General features: G+C 40.4%; 1 protein-coding gene across 9 annotated transcripts in view; it reads left to right on the top strand.

Annotated features, from left to right (window-relative positions):
• LOC143693919 (bifunctional heparan sulfate N-deacetylase/N-sulfotransferase 4-like) overlaps window positions 1-18,747 on the top strand; it is a 67,912-nt gene that overhangs the window by 29,525 nt on the left and 19,640 nt on the right. Inside the window, exons 3-6 of one of the 9 annotated variants that reach the window (XR_013181934.1) lie at window positions 5,546-5,629; window positions 9,910-10,050; window positions 12,427-13,952; window positions 18,035-18,580. The exons of 1 other annotated variant lie outside the window; for it this stretch is intronic. Coding sequence is in view for 2 of the 8 variants with exons in the window: in XM_077176785.1 (XP_077032900.1) it covers window positions 5,546-5,629; window positions 5,749-5,766 (102 nt within the window). In the remaining 6 variants the exon portion in view is untranslated. Of the gene's footprint in view, window positions 1-5,545; window positions 5,630-5,748; window positions 8,350-9,909; window positions 10,051-12,192; window positions 12,382-12,426; window positions 18,581-18,747 lie in introns of those variants that run through there. 7 more of the 9 variants (XR_013181935.1, XR_013181936.1, XR_013181933.1 and 4 more) reach the window with 7 other exon arrangements.

The following is an 18,747-nucleotide window of genomic DNA, read 5'->3' on the forward strand; positions in this document are numbered from 1 at the left end:
ATGTCAGGCTAGACATCACTTTTTTACTGACAGCTTTCCTGTCGGAAAATAGCAGTGGCTAGTTATTTCACACCTTCCTTACAGTCATTACTATGATTTTAACTGCGTTGTGGTATTCCTATCAATTCCAATTCCACCAGCTTTGAAAATTGCCAAGACCACAGCACACTTAGTCAGATTTTTTTATCCTAGCATAGATTTCAGGGAGGGAGCAAGAGCAGGAAGAGGCAATCAAAAAATCACATCCTGACAGCAGCTGCTTGCAGTGCAATGAAATATTGCTGGAAGTACTCTTTGCTTTTTCTTTTTTCCTTCCAAAAATTTCAGCTGGAAATTTAGAGTAAAAACTATTACTTTGTAGCCCTCCAGCTTTGCACAGACCAGCATCAAATTGCTGCACAGAACAGCTTGGGAATAAACCACAGGGCTATGTAGCTGCACAAACATTAAGGACATGTTAGGGACAAAAATGAATAAATGCATTAAAAAGTTGTTATTAATACCATGTTCTTGGTATTAGTAACAACTATGTGCCACAGAAGCCTGAGAAAACTGTCTGGAAGTTCCAATTTTGGTTGGAAGGAATTTCTGGAGGTGATCTAATCTAAGCCCCAGCTCAAAGCAGAGGTAATGTTAAAGTTATGTATGTGCAAATATTTGCACGTATTTTCTGCCCACAGTATAGATAAATAAAAAGTATTGTGTATATGGTGAGCATATCCATATTTTATACACACACACCAAAGAGCAGAAACTTGCAGCAGTGCAATCACTATCCAGCACTAGGATCTGCTCCCAAATGAATAACAACTTTGAGTAATGGCAAGAGAGCCCATTTTGGACAAGATTCTCAGTCATACCCCTCAGAAGGCGATGGGACAGCGTAACCTTGGCCAGCACCCCTGGGAAGCCAGGCACTGGCACATCCTCCTGTGCCAGAAACACTTCCCCCAAACAGTCTGTGCAAGTCAACTCAGGATGACAACAAATTACAGATACACTGCAAAGCAGGGATATCCAACTTCCCCTCCTTGCCTAGATCTCCTTCCAGACTGAGTGAAGAACTTCCTCACCTGCCTTACCCATTGTGCATCCTCACCAGGAGACTCTGCAGTAAATTGGGATGGGGTTTCCTTGGGCAGCTCTCCCTCATGAATGCCCCAGAGCACCACAACCACACAGATCCTGCCATGGACCTCCAAGATCTGGAGGTTTTGCTGTTTCCCAAAATTCACATTCACAGCATTGTCTCTGGAAGGGCACAGGTATGAGCAGGAGCCCTAATGAAATGCCAGGCTGGCTGCTCCACGCTGGGGAAATGTTCAGTCCTGCAAATCTTATATTCCTCCTGTGCTTTTCCTGATGCTCTCAGTTTCTGGCAATGTTCCTGAGACACCTCTGAGTGTCAGGAATTTGGTTCTACTTTGCAGAAATAATGTTTAGAGGTGTCATAAAGATGTTCTGACAGCTGCAGTTTTCAAGCTAAACAATGTCTACATCTCAGAGACTTTCAGGATTTTACCCCCAAAACTAGACTAAGTTTTCACCAGCTGATCTCACAGGCATCCTTTCTTTCCCAAGAGCCTTTCTTGTCTCTAATGCTGTTACCTGCTGTGGGAACAGAATGAAAGGCATATGAAACAATACTGGCTAATAGAATACTAGAAGAAGGACAAGGATCTGTGCATCAATTCCCATAATGAATCCTTTTTTGGTTTAACTGAAGTTTCAGCAAGCACCAGTCCCTGTCTGTGCAGTTGCACACACACCAGCCCACAGCTGCATGTACATCTGTCTCCCTACAAACAGCCCCAACATGGAGCCCCAATATCTGCCTCACTTTCCCCAATAAAAATATGAGATTCCATTGTGCTAGCTCAATCCATGTGGCATCTGTCCCCCTCACCCCAAACACCACTGCCCATGCAAGGAAGGGCTCGTGCTTTAGCAGCTCTATTGATCCACTCAGACCTTCGGGTGGGGAGGAAAACGTCTTTAATTACTTTGGCTGATTTTCAAGTTCTGTTTTGCCTTAACAATATCTTCAGAAATCCAGTATGCATTTTAGCATTGTTATCGCTTAACTTAGATTTGGAGTTTTGCTCCCTAGAGAGGCACCTTCTACCTCAGCCTGGCCAGCCCATGCTTGGCATCAAAATCACACAGTGTCATTCATTTGCCTTCTCTTAGGCTTTGATAACCTCTACACTTCCCTCAGCCAGGGGTGTTTTGACCTTTAATTAAAAGGAAAATTTGTTGTCTTCCACTCAGAAGGCAGCAAATAATGAACTCATTAAAATGAGGTTACTGTTCAGGCCTTAGAGCAATAAGAGCCAAAGTCTCATTAGCAGCTAACAATCCAGAACATAGCACGTAAATAAACCTAGTTTGGCAGAGCAAAATGCCTTGGTGCATTAAATTTGAGCAGAATCAAATGTTTACAATGATGTCTGGGGCATGAAGTTTTAATGTACTTAATGAAGGAAAGCAAATTGCTTCTTATTAGGCATGAAATGTTCCTGCAGAAATTGCCCCAAAAAGTTTATTATGTAAATGAGGGATAGAGTTAGAATTAACAAGGACATAGCAGGGAAATATCAACTTCTTCCTAATAGACACACCAGTTATGAGGAATAAAGACACAGCAACTTCAAATTTAGAAAAGGTAATTATATGGATTAATGTAAAAAGCTACTGAATGCAATATAATGTAGAAACTGTATTTTGTGAGTGTCAGAGAAAAGCTTCACTGACAAAGCAAAGAATCAATTAATCAAGTTAAATCCATGAGTTTTGAGAGATTCCAGGCAATTAAGGGCTTGTATTTGAAAGTGCAGCTTAGATTACCTTAAAAAAAGCCCTGTCTTTGTTTAGCCAGGCACAGAGACGTGCCTGTTTGTCCCTGCACTGTGTACTCCGTGGCTCTTTCCCTGGAAAGTGATAATTAGTAAGCATGATCTATTCAGCTGTCCAAAAATAACCACCTGTGGTTCGACAGGGAATGCTGGTTTTACTTCCACAGGCATGCAGTGGCGACAGGGGTGGGATGGAGGGCACTGAGCCCCCAGGGAAGGGGGGGATACCTGTGAAGCCAAGGACAGCAGGCAGAGTGGGAATAGCTGTGTGGCACCTGGCCTTGGAAAGGGAACAGCTTTCCAGCTGTTAAAATTCAATAGCCCTTCCCCACCTTGCAGAGCCTTCAGAATCAAATAAAATATATACCTTCTGCCTCCCATGGAGCCCGTGCAAATCCCAGGAAGGTTTCTGGCCCTGGGTGCCAGGGATATGCAGCTTCTGCACTCTTTCATTAAAGATAGGGAAGGCAAACCCTAATCATCTAAAAAGTTGTTCCATATTAAGGGTGTGGAATAAATGAGTGCCCTTCCTCCACACAGACAAGCAGTGACAAAATAAGTTTTGACAGCCTTAGTTGACAATATCTTCTTAGCATTAAAGGAGGGGAGGTCATGATAGCAAAATTGAGCTGCATATTATATAAATTAATATGCATATATGGAAATTGAAATGGCAAGAAAAAAGCCTTTAGGACCAAGCCAAAGCCAGTTTGAGTGACAGATTTGCCCTTTAGACAGAGGAAAAAGCTTGACACGCTGCAGGTTCCAGGATTTACATCTTAATCCTCGCTCTGTGTTTTTAATGAGCCTGGCTGAGCTGGAAGGCTCTGCCTATCCTGCAGCTCTGTCATCTTGCTGAGATGTGAGGGGAGCAGGAGAGGAGCCCAGGTGATGAAATGACGTTTGTTCCCTGCCCCTTCTCCTACTGCACCTTAAGCGATGATAATTTCTCAAGATGTTCTTCCCTCAAAGGAAAATTAAATTGATTTTGCTCAGCCCATAAGTCTTTCTCAACATATCTAAAAGGCTCTAGATAGCTTGGAAAGTTATGTTCTAAGATATAACGACTCTGATTCTACGCTTCTGACTTTAATGGTGTCAATTTAGTGGTGGTTTTTACCAGCTGGGGATTTTCCTCAATGTCTCAGCTAACAGTGGTGTTCATCTCCGAGGTTTTGCATTTTAGTGAATGTTTACTTGTTATACATTGTGTAAATATAGTCCCACATGTGAAATTGTCACAGGATTGAAATAATCAACTTACTAAATGTCTGGCAAAATAGGCTGGAAACCATACAACCACCTTAATATTTAATGCTAAAGCACAAGATTTACTGTCATAAGATTGCTTTATTTCCTTCAGCAAGGAGAGGAATTTGCTTGGTGACTGTTGCAGCTGAGAAACACCATCTCAATTTTACATCTTCCTTGCCACCCTAAGCATGTTTCTATTTTAAAAAATCAAGGCAGATGCACCCTGCCTGGAAGTCTCTTGTATTACACTCACCTCAGCTGCTTAAACCCTGCTTTCATGGTTTATCCTGCACTGGAGATACTTTTGGGTTCTGGTCCCAAGTAGGGGGTGCTGGTCCTTGCTTAAATTAGACCAAAAAACTATTTTCCTACGAAGTTAAGGGAAATTAAGGCCAGACAGAATGTAATTTTTTCAAATGAAGGATATTAGCTGGGCTGGGGTAGGGTGTAAACCACTGCAACCATTTTATCTTTGAACTCTACAAGAACATGAAGGTCCAATCAATAGGAGTGTTATTAATAGATAATAGGAAAAGTTCTCAAGGGCCACATAATGGAGGCACAGAAAATTGATGGAAACAGAATTTATAACCTATTCAGCATTGGCAAGGCCAATAGGGAGAGAAATGCACTCCCCATCTCACATGCAGCACCCCCAAATTCCAGGGGCTGGGAACCCAAAGCAGATCTGCACACAAGGAGCAGCTCCAGGAGCAGTGCAGAGCTAACAACCAGTAGTAAACATCAAGTAAAGCTCACACAGGCTTAAGCATCTCCTTTTTCCTAGGAGCTGGAATATATGTCCAGAACAAAAATTAGACAAGTGGCCAAGACTATTTCTTCCATAAGCAGCACCCTTTCCTTCCTTTAATTTCCAGTGGGCTTATCTTAGCTTGGATGAGAGACTAAGCATAAACATTAATTAAATTTAAAATGCATTTATGACATGGACACAACTTCTACCACAGGCCAAACCTGAAGCTTTGCTCATTTCCACTTAAGCCTGAATTTGCTATTCAGACGAAGCCCAAAATGGTGCTGCAGGTAAGTAAATCCCAACACCTTCATGCCTAGATGATGAGTAGTACTCCTAATTTTATTTTGGGGTTTAAGCATATTTTCTCAAGCTTCACTAATGAAGTGAGCCAGGATATTGCTGCCTCTGAGTGGCTGGATTCAAGTCCTGCCATGGATCAGTGCTCCAGGGGAAAACATCCTGGGCCAAGGCACAGAACCATCACCTCCTTGGACACTCAGGCACTCCCACTACCTTTCCTAGCCCATCAAACTCTCATGGAACAAATTAAGCTCTCTGTAATAGTCCTATAAAAAAAAGATGAGCCCAAAATAATATTAATTTTTTTTTAATCCACGTTAATTTCTTATTTATTTCAGGCTTTACTAGAGAGTAAATTTTAATTTCTTATTTATTTCAGGCTTTACTACTCAAAATTTACTGCACACTCAGGTTACAAAATTTACCTTCAACCTTGGATTTTCAGGAAAATTTTACCACACAGGTAAGAAGGAACTTCATGCAGTTAAATAGGTGACAGAATTTAAAATGTAGCTTTAAACATTCCCTTTCTAAATATTCAGAGGCTCTGAGACATGATCTTCCCATTCTTTTATATTTCAGCATACCTATCACACCTGAAAAACCTTACTCTGTCTCCTGAGGAATTAGAGAGATCTCTGCAATCACTTTGCCTCCCTTATAACACTAACATTTACCACCACACATCTTTCAGGAAAACACCAAGGGCATCCTTGTGTACCTGAGCAGCTTATACATAGTGTGTCTTTACCCCTTTGGACACGGAAATGGTGGAACCTCTATTTATTCTTCTTTAAAACTGAAAGCATTATGCTTCATGTTGTTTGGGTTTTGTTATAGTAAAAGCGCAAAGTCCATGTTTCCAAGATTATTCCCACCCCTTCCCCTAAAGTGTGTTGGAAAATGTGGAGAGGTAAAGAGTTGTTCTGAAGTGACAGAATGGCAAAATCCTGAAGGACAACAGATGCCTGATTTACTTTTAAAACGATTTTAAAGTTTTTTAGCATAGAGATTTCTTCCTCCTTCCTCATCCCTCAGATGTAAATAGAGTAACTGAGTGTAGCAGGAGTAGTTTTGAGCCCAGGATAATGGAATGAGTGTGAGAGAGGAAGAAAACTCCACAGACTCCTAAGAAATGGTAAAGTACCAAGGCAGATATTAATATTTTTGAAAAAGGAAAACAGTATTTAGTACAAATTACAATAAAATATATCATTGTGAGAAAAGAAATGAGTTCTTACTAAACGCTGCTGCACACAACTCTGGACAGCCCCAGGCAGGTTCAGAGGCTTCTTGTTTAGTTTAAGTTAAAACTTTAGATCCACTACCAAGTTTTGAATTCCCAGCTTCTGAGTAAGTACCAGAAATCCACAGACAGCCCAGCTCACTCACATAGGAAAAGCCTACAGAACATCACTAAGGGTGGCAGGACCAAGCCCTGACTGTGTCAGCATCAGACAAATCACTGATGTTCCAGAGGAAAAGCTCCAGGGCTGGGACTTTCTGGGGTCTTGCTGCAAAGATCATGCCATGGGAAGGGCACTGAAAATGTAGAGTTATCTGGTTTTGATTTTTTACACTAAGATGTGATGACAAAGGGTTACAGAAAACCTCTTGCATTTCTGGGTTGGGATCTCAACAGCAAACACTGCTCTGGACTGCTGGGATAGACACGAGGAGAGAGATTATTTCCAGTGCTTTGCATGAGGCACAGGCTGGATCCAGAGCCTGACCTACAGAGAATCTCTACACAGACTGTAACAGCTCTGCTCAATTCTGACTAAAATACACTGACTAAAAACCCTCCATTCCTACACCCTGTACTCCAGAAAAATTCTTGTGTTATGTCTAAGTCCCCATACTGATGCTTTTGGAGCTGCAGCTCCAAAATGCACCAGGAACCAGTAACACAAGAGCAGTGCTAGGAAAAGCACAGCTGAGTTGTGGGAGTCTCCTCAAGCACCAACTCCTCCAAGCATGCCAGTAACTGTGGAAACTAAGATCATGCATGAATAAAGATCAAATCTCCCCTGCTACAAACACCTCCCCTTTGCAGCACAGCACTGTTAGAAAATTTCCTCACTGCTGTTTAGGCTGTTGTCTCAGACTTTCTGGTACCTTTTTTGTGAGCAGCATTAGGAGCTGTGTTGTTTTGGGTTTTTTTTTTTTTTTCAATTTGAATGGAGGGCAGCAGAACATATAGATGAAAATTAAATTGGGAGTTTGCTAAGAGTTAAGTATTTTTCGTGTTCTTCCTCCCCCTTTTGGGCTATAAAGCAGAGCAATAGGGACAGGAGTGCCAGACTCCTTTTTACATGTGATCTGTGGTGTAAGTTAACACCTGTCTGCACAAGTGGAAAGCCAGTTTATTATTCTGTTACACCACCTAACCCCTGATGTGATGTCAATGAAAGCATCACAAAACCATTCTACCAAAACTGGGAACGTTTTTGTAAAAATAGCATTGATTGTATTCCACGTGTAGTATATGGTAGAGATAATTCATGCTATATAGGTGTATATATATGCGTGTATAAAATATTGTGAAGATCCAAAGTTATGTCTTTGACCGCTCCAGCTGGGAACAGAGTTCTATTTTCATTCAACCAGTTCCTGGACAGCGTTAAGATAATATCAGGTCTGTTACCCTATGAATGGGACAGTCCTGGGCCATCATCAATGATTTCCCTGGCATCTGCACCTGGGAGATAGCATCTAGACCTTCCTGGAAGATGATTAATGGAATGTCTCAGATACTCACAAGACCTGCACCTGGAATGATTACATCTGCTGTGTTCAGGAACTGGTATCACCCTACTACATATGAATACAGCTTCTGCCTGGATGCTCAGACGTTAGTTCGTTAGTTGTTAGTTCGTTAGTTCATCTGGATCTCCAGATTCGTCTTTGTCCGTTCCTGTACATGTATGGAGCTAGCTCTACATGTGAAGAGACACAAAGAAAGGTGCGGTCATCCCTGTCTCAGGCAGAACAAACTGTATATAAGCTAGCTGCTGGAAGCACTCGGGGTGAACCCCTGGGGAAACGCTGTCACTTTGTCAGTCGGACCCTTGGTTCACCCAGCGTCTGCACCCGGGGCTGACGCTGTCTTGGCTGTGGTGGTTTTTCAAAATTCTATTTTTTGTTATCAATCCAATAAATCTTTGTTAAATTTTTCATAAACTTGGCTACCGATTTGATCATTTAGAACACATGCGTGGAATACTGATAAGACAAAATAAGAACAGGAAACATCCAGCCTCTTTTACAGAAAAGCTCAAGTTTTTTATGAACTGCTTCTTAAAGGAGCAAAAAGCAAGGTGAGTTTCAGCTGGTTTTAGAAGGCTCACTCTCCCTCTCCAACCCTTCTATCTACCACATAAATCCTCTTGGCTTTTTCCTAGTGCCTTGCCCAGAGACACAATAATGGGGATTGCACTCAATCACTCACTGCAGGGACTCCCTCATCCCTTTTCCTTCTGAGGGATTGGAAGGATGGTCAATGGATCTGCTGCTAATTTACAAAGATTAACCACTCCTTAAAAGAAGCAGGTGCTAAATCCCACATAAAGCAGCAGATTACACTCTCCAGTATGAGCTCTCCTGCTCCTGCTCATCTTCTGGCCCTTGTGCTGAACACAGCAAGGCCTGTACTGAAAGAAATAAAAGCTTTTCTGCAGAATTCTACTGGCAAAATTAGGCCAGATACAGCAACAAAAATATTGGAAGCTACCGACTGGATATATTTCTCATTAGCTTTGTGTTAAACCAGTATCACGGAGAGGCAAACTCCCTAAAACTTGTATAGAATTTCAACCAAAACCAACTTCAAATTGGAGCTGGAATGATGGAGTGACTGCCACAGGAACTTTTCTAACAAATCTCATCACCAGATTAAAAAAGAGCTTTCAAGCAGTAACACATGTAAACAGAGAAAGCAAATGAAATCAGATATTAATATTGAGGCACTAAACTGAGTATCACACACAAGCACCATCCATGTGTGGCATGCAGTGCTTATGTTAGTTTTTGAAACACAAGGTGCTGAAGAACACAGCCTCAAAAACCATTGATCTTCTCTGTTTCCTTAAGTGCTAAATTCACTGCATTCAGGCTCAATTAATTTCTAATACATTTGTCCTGCCTTCATGCTGTTAATGCAGATATGAATTACAGCTTCTTCAATGCGTAGAACCTCTAGCTTAATTCTGCTCTTCTCTCACGAAGCACATCTGAACAGGTAAACAGGGGATAAAAAATTCCTTAAAAACTCTACCCATTCTGTCCCAGCCCAATAAAATTCCCCTCAAAGGCTTCTGAGCAGGACCCTGCAGAGCAGAGCACAGCATATGTTACTGTGAGAAGGAGGAAGTGACAGATGTTGCTGGCATTTTGGAACAACACAATTAGGTCCACAGATAGATACAACTCCATCTGATTAGGCAGACAGCTCCATTCATCTCTCTGTACACCAGCCAGGAGGTCTCTAATTGTTTGCAGATCACTTAGCAATTAATGATGCTGTTGCCCTTGGACAGATCATGGTACAGATCTATATTTTCTGTTCAAGTCAAAGCACTGAGGAGATATAGGGATACCAAAGTTACTCTATCAATGTAGCCCACAGCAAAGATTTGAGGGGGGGAGCTTCTCGGGTAAGAATTTATTTCTGTCACAAACATGAATTTTCTCTCTCAAGTTCTCATGTCAAATAACTACAACCCTTTACAAATTCCATTTCAGAAAATAAAGCCCACACAAAATTTTGCACCAAGTCAGATGCAAAGTTGGAAAGAGAAGAGACTGAAGAGTGAACAGAAGTGGGAACCTTAAAAGTGGGCTGGAATGATCCTACAGGGATCCAAAACAGAAGGGCTACAGAGGGTAAGAGAGCCTGGGTGAAATGTCTCCCAGCACACATATACTGTGGATATTGCTGCTGTGTAACAGATTTGTTTTAAAAGATAATCCCCATGCCCATAGCATTAAAATTCTTCATTAGAGATACTGACTTATCCCTACTGACAAAGCAGGTCTGCACAAAGCACTCTGGAGCTAAAGTGACCAGTCTAGTTGCCCACAGTAAGCTCATGAGAGCCAGGGCTGATATTTTTTTTCCCCTCATTCTAAGGTGAAATCTCAGATATAGGGCACTAGATAAGATTGGATGTCATCCAAGCCAATGGTAAAGTTAGAGCTGATGACACCACAGTGGGGCTCTTTATTCATTTTTCCCCCAGTAAGAAAAATGGCCTCCAATTTCCTATCTGGAACACATTTGAAAACCAAATCAAAATCAATCCTAATCCAATAAAAAAAATAAAGTTGGACAACTTACTATAAAAGGGATCGTTTTTTACAGCTCACATGACTCAAAATGGTTATTGAATCTAAAATATCAAGTGAGGACTTGCTTGTATTTCTATTACAACTTTATATTATAGCTTTTGAGTGCCTCAGGATAATTTTAATTGAAAAAGAACTGTAGTTTAAAAATCATTTATTTTCAGTAATCATCTGTTTCGGTTCTTCATTAATCACCCATACAGCTATTTATGTAACACAAATCTTATTAGCCTGGTATCAACTACTTGAGAGCATCTCAATAAACAATCCAGCATCTCCCACACTTGGTACGACACGTGTAGCCACAAATTCTCCAGCGGTGGGAGTTAATTAAATCCATTAGGATTATACCAACAATGTGGCCATGAGAACCTGCCCGGGGGGACAAGTGTGGTCTGCTCTTGACTTGCCACAGTGTCTGGTCTGTGACAGCAGTCTGGACTGAACAAGGTGCTGCAAGCCAAGAGCAGAGAGCCAGAGGAGGAGCTCTAGGTCCTCTCTGCCACCCTTCCCACTGCTTAAGCTCACAAAAGCATTCCTCAAAGCAAGGGCTGGAGAAGGGGAAGTCAGGTGCAGACCCCTGTTTTTTCAGCCAAAGAATTTGCCTGGTGTGGACACCAAAAAGAAGCTGATTTGCTGTTTCTATGATTTTACCACTGCTGTTTCATTATTTGGAATGGCTTGTTTTCATTTCAACTCCACCTTGTTCCGATGTTTAATTAACATCTCCACTAGGAAGTTTTCATAATGTACAAGATAAATTTAATTGTGTTTTAAGTGTATTTTTTTTCCTATCCGTAATGCATATCATAATTTCTCCCTTACCACGCTGAAACTACCTTTCATGTACCATACCTTTATCTTCTCTCTGTGAAGTAGCTCCAGAAGTCTTTCCCCAGAGGGCTGATTTTGGAGCTCTTTGTTTTTCCTGGTCTCCTATGGCTTCCTTTCATTCTGCACAGACTTTGCCTTGCAGTGCAGTGTCCTGACTCTGCCCAGGGACTCTGGATGAGATCCTGCCCACACTGAGCAGAGCAAAGGAATTAGTGCACACCTTTTCTGAGGGGCACTGCCTACCAGATAATTCCCCCTGCAACAACTGGTCACAGCCTGCTCTGGCTCCTTAGGAGGGCTCAAACTCCCACACCCTATTCTAATGAAGGGAATCCTGGAAATTCAGCTCCATTATTTCAGGGCAGACTTCATACAACCTGTGGATAAAGTCTTAAACTGAAGATTCAGAATTAAAAATCTTCATGTTATCATTTTGATTGCTTAACTTTTATTTTTGCTTGTTTGGTAATTTGTAGATTATAAGAGCTTTCTTTTAAACTTTCCATTATTTTCATGCTACAATTGATGATATTAGTTTGCATTAAAAATACAAACAATTTTATGCTTCTAAGGTATTTTATGCATTATGGGAAAACTATATAGTACATTATATGATTATACACATTCAGATACTTGTGTATTTGCAGAAAGAGGCAGCTAGCTGTGCTTGCCCATATTTGTCCTTCAGAAGCCTGTACATATAGAATTATGCAAATGAATTTAAAGTTTTCTATATACTAAATTATAGTTCTCTTCCACATTCACTTTCTATAAAGCACATTAATGCAGAAATACAAATTATGTTCAGGGAAGACTGAAAGGTCAGCATCATTTTTTTTTCTGCAGTTCACAGTTTTTTCATGTACATTTTCTACTCTACAACTGGTTTTGGAAAGAATTATTTGGAAGCAGTTAAACAGGTAGGCAAAATGGAGAATTCTGTATAAGTAAGCAAAACATTAAAGAGGTTTTGATCAATCAAATTTCTCTCAAATCTCTCCTTAAGCATGACCAAGACACATTCCTAACAACACTGATTTCTATGGATTTTTATGGATTTGGTCCTGATTTTTTCCACAGAGTTAAGAGGTCTCCTGGAGGACACGGACACATCGCATCAGTGAAAATCCCGAGCTGGAATGCACGCAACTCTTGAAGGGCATGCAACAAGGAAGAGTGCAGGTCACATGCTTACAATGAGAAAAATGAAATGGTCTCTAAGAAAAGGTAGCTGCTCGAGCCACTGCTGACTCCTGCTGGACACACATAACCTTTCCCAGGCACTCTGTCAAAGCAAATGCCTGAGGCTGCTGTGGAAGGTTCACCATGGCAAAGCACATGGTGAACCAGCAGGTTCCAGCTCCTGAGAACTCTGTTTATTATAAGCTTGGCCAAATCACTAGAGAGTTGAGAGCTCAGAATGAGGTTCAGACAGGAGCAAAACAATCTAGGTAGGATTGATGTCCACATGCTGCAAGTGGGAACAGCACCCCATCTTCCTCCATGCTAAAGAAAAACTAGGAGTGGGGAAATCTGTACTGGCACATAACAACAAAATTGACAACAGCAAGAAACCACAGATCTAATCCTAATGTTGGAATGAATCCAAGAAAAATCTGCAAAGGAAACTTGCAATAACTTGCAATAACTCTCAAAACACTCATCAATATGTCTTAAGTGTTTGATCAAAAGCATTACAGTCATTACTGTTTCTCATTTGGAGAAAAAATTGAGACACCTTGCAAGCAGGAAAAATTGAAAACTCTCCCTCATATAAATAAGGCTGAGGAACTCAGGAAGCTTATTTTTTAGCAGGGGTTTTAGGCAGGAAGATGAAAATGTATCTGTTTTCTATTAATAATCAATGTTTCATTGGTTTATCTGCTGCCTGTATGGGGCATGCTGGGTCAGCAGCTCTTCAAAGAGGGTTTAGCTCTGACTCATAAGGTGAGACAGAGTCTTGCATTTGCAGGTCTCCTGTGTACAACATCCAGGTTGCTGATGAATAAAAAAAATCCCTTTCCAATGAATATATGAGACTAATTCTCAGCTGACAAGGATTTATATTGCATAAATAAAACCCATCAAAACTGGGTTCGCAAAGTCTCTGGCAGTTTCAAATGAAAGCCAAGAATTAATTGGACACAGAGACAAGCAATTTTTCCATTCCGAAGATGAATTCCTGCAAGTCAAGGTTGAGTTACATTTAACATTGCCTAGAGGATTTTCATTTCTGGGAGTGTTTGCCTGGGACTTATAATAAAGACTAGGGAGAATATCCTAGGATTCTATTTTACTGAGATTTTTACACAATTTTTACACCATCACCATGGTAGCTGGTTGATATATGGGAGCCACGGGGCTCTTCCAATTCAGATGGCTTGTTATTCATAACAACGACTCCCAGATTACATGTACAGAGAAGGAATTCTTGCTCCCCTTCTTACTGCAAAATATCTTTTCCAGAGTTTGGCCCAGTCAGAGAAAAACTGTTAAATCACGTCTTTGTTTTACTATCTGGCAATTCTGTGGAGAGATCTACCTAAATACCACCAGTCACTTGTCGGGCATTTTTAAAGGAAGAAAATTGGCACTTTATTTAGAGGGTAAGTTAATCTCAACACACCTCTGGTTTACAATTCTGTCCTTCCAGGTAATTAAGAGCTAAGTTGCACTGAGATAGCCATTTATTTATCCCAAAACCATGTAACCAAATTCAAGCTATTTGAGATCAGCTAGGGAGTGCATTCCACAGCCCCAGAGAACAATCTCTGCAAACAGCAGGCTCTCCTGTAAACTGGCTCTATTTTGCAAACTTTCTTTGCCTTTGAAGGCAGACCCAGCAGAAGAAGGTGTTCAGCAGGCATGCAAGTGAGAAAAGGACAAGCTAAGGCACGCTCTGCATTGCTAAGTGATGATATCTCCAGAAATTCAGCATGGAAACAGAGAAATGTGGCTTTAACAACCTTTTGAAGTAGACAGGAGGCCACAGGAGGCGACTTTGGGTTTTGTCTGCTTTCATGGAAGCCTTGACAAGAGGAGCTTAAGGAGAAACAGGGCAGCTGCAAGGGATGGGCTTTATGTGAATTGCTGAGGCCTACTAAAGTGGACTGCGGCCTCCAGAATATCTCAAGAGATCTGCAATATGGCTGTATTTGTGGAATGCTTTTCTTATTGACTTAAAAACACCCAAAAATCCAAATTCAGTGCAAATTATTATATACAGACAGGAGAAAAGCAAAAGGGAGTTCTGAAGAGCTCCCTTTGTATTAAGCTTTCCAGCACCAGCAGTGTGTGCTGTCCCTCTGCCCCTCTCCACCTGCAACCTGCATTTTAAAATCTGCTACAGAAGGGGCACAGAATATACACGAATGAAAAATGAGAAACAAAGCAGAAACAGACAAGTAACATCTGAACTTAAGTAATGAAATTATGGGAATCATCCGTATGAAAAAAAACCCCTTCATTATTTCACAGGAGTGAAACTGTTGGAAAATCCACAGAGCATGCTAAAATCTAAAATCTACAGGGTCAAGGATATCACAAGGGTAAAAATTTTAGTAAAATATCTAAATACAGAATTACTCAGTGCTGTGTACTCCTGGAATTGCCCTTGATAATATCACATTACTTTCTATGTTGTGTTCAAGTTTGAAAGCCGTGCATCTTTGCTCCAGCGCCACTGACTGCCTTTGCCTCCAGAATCACAGACATCGTGTCCAAATCTCCCTAACTGCTGCCACTTACTGCCCTAATAGGCCATTACCGTAATGCCATGCACAAATTCAGCACTTGTACAACTGCTGTGCTGGAACCATTGCTCTTTTCCCAAAATTCAGTGTTCTGCTTTTGCTCACCTGTCTCTTGCATCCACCTGTTCTCTTTCCAAAAAGTGTGCCTTTAAATAAATGAAAACCAGTAATTTTATTCTTATCTGCCTGCATTTCTTATGAGCCTGAAAGTATTGACCTGATATAGAAACTTCAATTGCCTCAGAGGACAGAGAAAATCCTCAAATTGACTGGAAATGGGAAAGCATCTAATACTCTTCAGAATAGAGCAGCATCTTGTGTCCATGCTGGGCAGCAGCAAGTTTATTTATAAGCCCATTCTACTGAAACAAAATGAGAGCTACAGCCATGTTTAATACATTATGTAGGAGGTCAAGACTCAGGTGTGTTCCTCCTTTTCTGATACTAAAGTCTATGATTAACTTCAGGGACTGGAGCAAGGAAATAACTTCTTACAAACTGAACATGCATTTTTCCCTATCAAAACACAGAGTGACGGGAGATGCAAAACCAGGAATGAAATTACTAAATGGCTTCATAGCATTCCCCTACAAAAAACAAAAAAAAAAAAAACCAAAAAAAACCCCAAAAAAACCCCAAGAAAACCAGAGCACAGAAAATGAAAATGCAGGCAGCTAAACAGAAAATAGGATACAACTTGAAAATAAATGTATCTCTTCACAATATATCCATCAACAGAGCCAGCAGATTTTATGAGCTGATTAGGAGTCTGCAGACTCATATAGCACAGGTTAACAGAGACTACCAAAAAGAGCTCCAGGTCTGCACCTTTACATCAACTAATAATTCAAACAATCCAACTACTTTATTAAAGCTGACTCATTGGCAAGGCTGAAGTTTCTGCTAATGAGGACAGAAGGCAAAACTGAGAAAATTATCTGGAGACAAATGAAAATCATGGGCGAGGAGGAAGGAGGAGGAAAGGAAAGCAAAATGCTGGTTAAGTGCATAAGGCAAAAATCTACCATGAAGTGAAATGAAACTCCTGTCTGGCAAAAAAGCAATTTAGCTTTATGAACAGCTGCCTCAGAGAATCAGGCATACCAGCAATTAAAATGAAATATGTTGATTTTAATACACCTTAGTAACTGTGATTGATCTCACAGAGCTGCTGTTGACTGTACATCAAGAAATAATTTAGGATCCAGGTTAAAACGAAGTTCATAGTCCTCCTTTAATGTATTTCAGAACCTGAGGCAGTACAGTGTTCCAAAAATTATTAAAATGTACCCTGTCTCTGTGTAATCAATAAGCTTCCCACTGTAAGGCTGGTGCAGTTCCAGGCACTCCTCAGCATGCCTGGCCACGTTGTGTCTTAGAATTCCAAATAAGCCATCCATCGTTATTTCTATACACAGGACTCATTAAATACCTCATCCTTAAGCTTATTAGCACTCAAGTCTGCCAGACAACACAAACAAAAGATCACCTTTTATCAAAAGCAGACTTTGCCCAAAACGCACACCAAATCCCGGGCAGATTTATGTACAAATACAGCCAGGACAGATAAGTGAATGATGCAAACACTCAAGATGGGAACTGTAAAGTCCCAATAAATAGAAATTGGGATAATTCACTCTGGTTTACCAGGTAAAGTTTAAAATGTGAGGGTAAGCAACAGGTTACACATCAGATGGGAGAAGGAAACCCCACCTCTCTGACCATTCAAACTCTTACACTCCTGAAAGCTCATTTGTTATTTTTACAATCTGCTTCTCTTTGTGTCAAAAATTGAGACAGGGATCTGGAATCAGATTTGGAGCTTTCTATAAGGAAAAAGCAACAAGCGAATGCTTAAATATTAAATAGCCTATTACCTGGATAAAGAGCAAATGAAATCACGCTGTTGACATCAGATTAAAGGCAAACATGAAACATGAATTTTGTAGAAATCTGAAGTGTTGTCACTGCCTGAACTTCTACACAATGAAAATTCACATAAAGCAAGATCACATCTTCTCTGTATCACTTATTTTGTTCTACCACTAAATGTCCCGTCTTTTTGGTTTTAATGGAAAAATAAATACAAACCCTTGATGTGTGACAAGGAAAAATACCTTTTCTTGGATAAAAGCTTGTTCTGCTTTCCCATCAATCTCAATGTCCCTTCCATAGCTTTTATATCTCAAAATAAACAGCACACCTGTGTCTCCTTCCTATTTTTTTCTGCTTTGAAAATGGTGTGATTTTTCATTACATAAAGCAAAGTTTCTGATATGAAGATGAAGTACCTTTTAAATCAAGCAATTCAGAAATGAATTATCTCCTTGTGCATCTTTTGCCATTGCAAACACACTGATGTTCTTAGGTTTAATCTGATTCTTTGCTTTATCCTGTATTTGGCACAGAGCAAGTTACTATTCTAACCAAAATATTGAAAACCACAATTTTTGTTTTTCATAGCTGCAGACTTTGCCTTACCAGTCTTAGCTCACTGGTTTTTTTTACCAGAGTATTCATCACATATTATTGTCTATAGTCATGGGCAAAAAGTTGTGGTTTCCTGCAATAATTTTGTAATGATGAAATGGATCCTGCTGAGAAACATCACAAGGAAATGTTTTCAAGACCTTGCATCTCTAGCCTGTGGGAGATCTGGTTTGGTATTTCTCTATAATTACTGTAATCTATATACAGAAAGGCACAAAAAACAATAGTAAGGCAGAACACATAGAAAAATAAATTAGATATGAAGAAATGGCTGGCCTAGAGAAGCAACTGTTCTCACACTGGCCCAACTAACAGTAAATGAGGTGTTTGAGGGGCAGAAGGAAAAACTCAAGTTCACAGTAAAGTGAAAGATTCTCCAGAAAAATCCAGCCGGAGGCAAGGAATTTTCCTTCAATTACCTATTTATTCTTTATTCCCTTACTCAGAGTTCTGGCTGCCATCAACACACAGAGTTTAAGGAGTAACTGAGATTTCAGCAGCCCTTGAATGATAGCCCCCTGTGAGAACAAAGAGTAATTTCTGACCTCATCCAAAATCACCGTGTTCTGTGGGCCAGCTCCATCTCAGCTCATGAAAGGGTAACAGGTGTGGCAGAGGCCACAGAATTGCTATGCCAGGGCTCTTCAAAGGACAGTAAATCTTTAGAGATGATGATTTATGCTTTCCTCAAATGCTGTCCTGAGTATGTACCTTCCCTTAAAGCCATGTGAGAAATCCTCCCATCTTCACAATATCCAAAAATGTTACTCTGACATAAGGAAGTTTTTCCAGTAGTCCCTGATACCATCTCATTTTGCTTTATTCTCTGTCCTCATCTCTTAAACGCCATGTACCTCTTCCTCCCTACTCCTTCTAATTGTAATAATTATACGCAAGGAAAAGACATTACAATGTTCTGCTCATGCAAAATCATTGTTATATTCTAAATGTAAAGGTAATTAAAGTTGACAATTTCATTTCCTTTAGCATAATCATGGAAATTGAGTCATGGATTAGGTTTTAACAGTTCTTTACTCCCCATTACAGCTTTCTCCTGATGAAATATTGCTACAAACATCCTAAAACTTTTTTTTTTTTTGGGGGGGGGGGGGGCGTTCTTTTGGTTATATTACTGTTCTGGAAATCAAAGAGGGAATGT

Source organism: Agelaius phoeniceus, chromosome 4, assembly GCF_051311805.1.
Source record: "Agelaius phoeniceus isolate bAgePho1 chromosome 4, bAgePho1.hap1, whole genome shotgun sequence".
NCBI lineage: Eukaryota > Metazoa > Chordata > Aves > Passeriformes > Icteridae > Agelaius > Agelaius phoeniceus.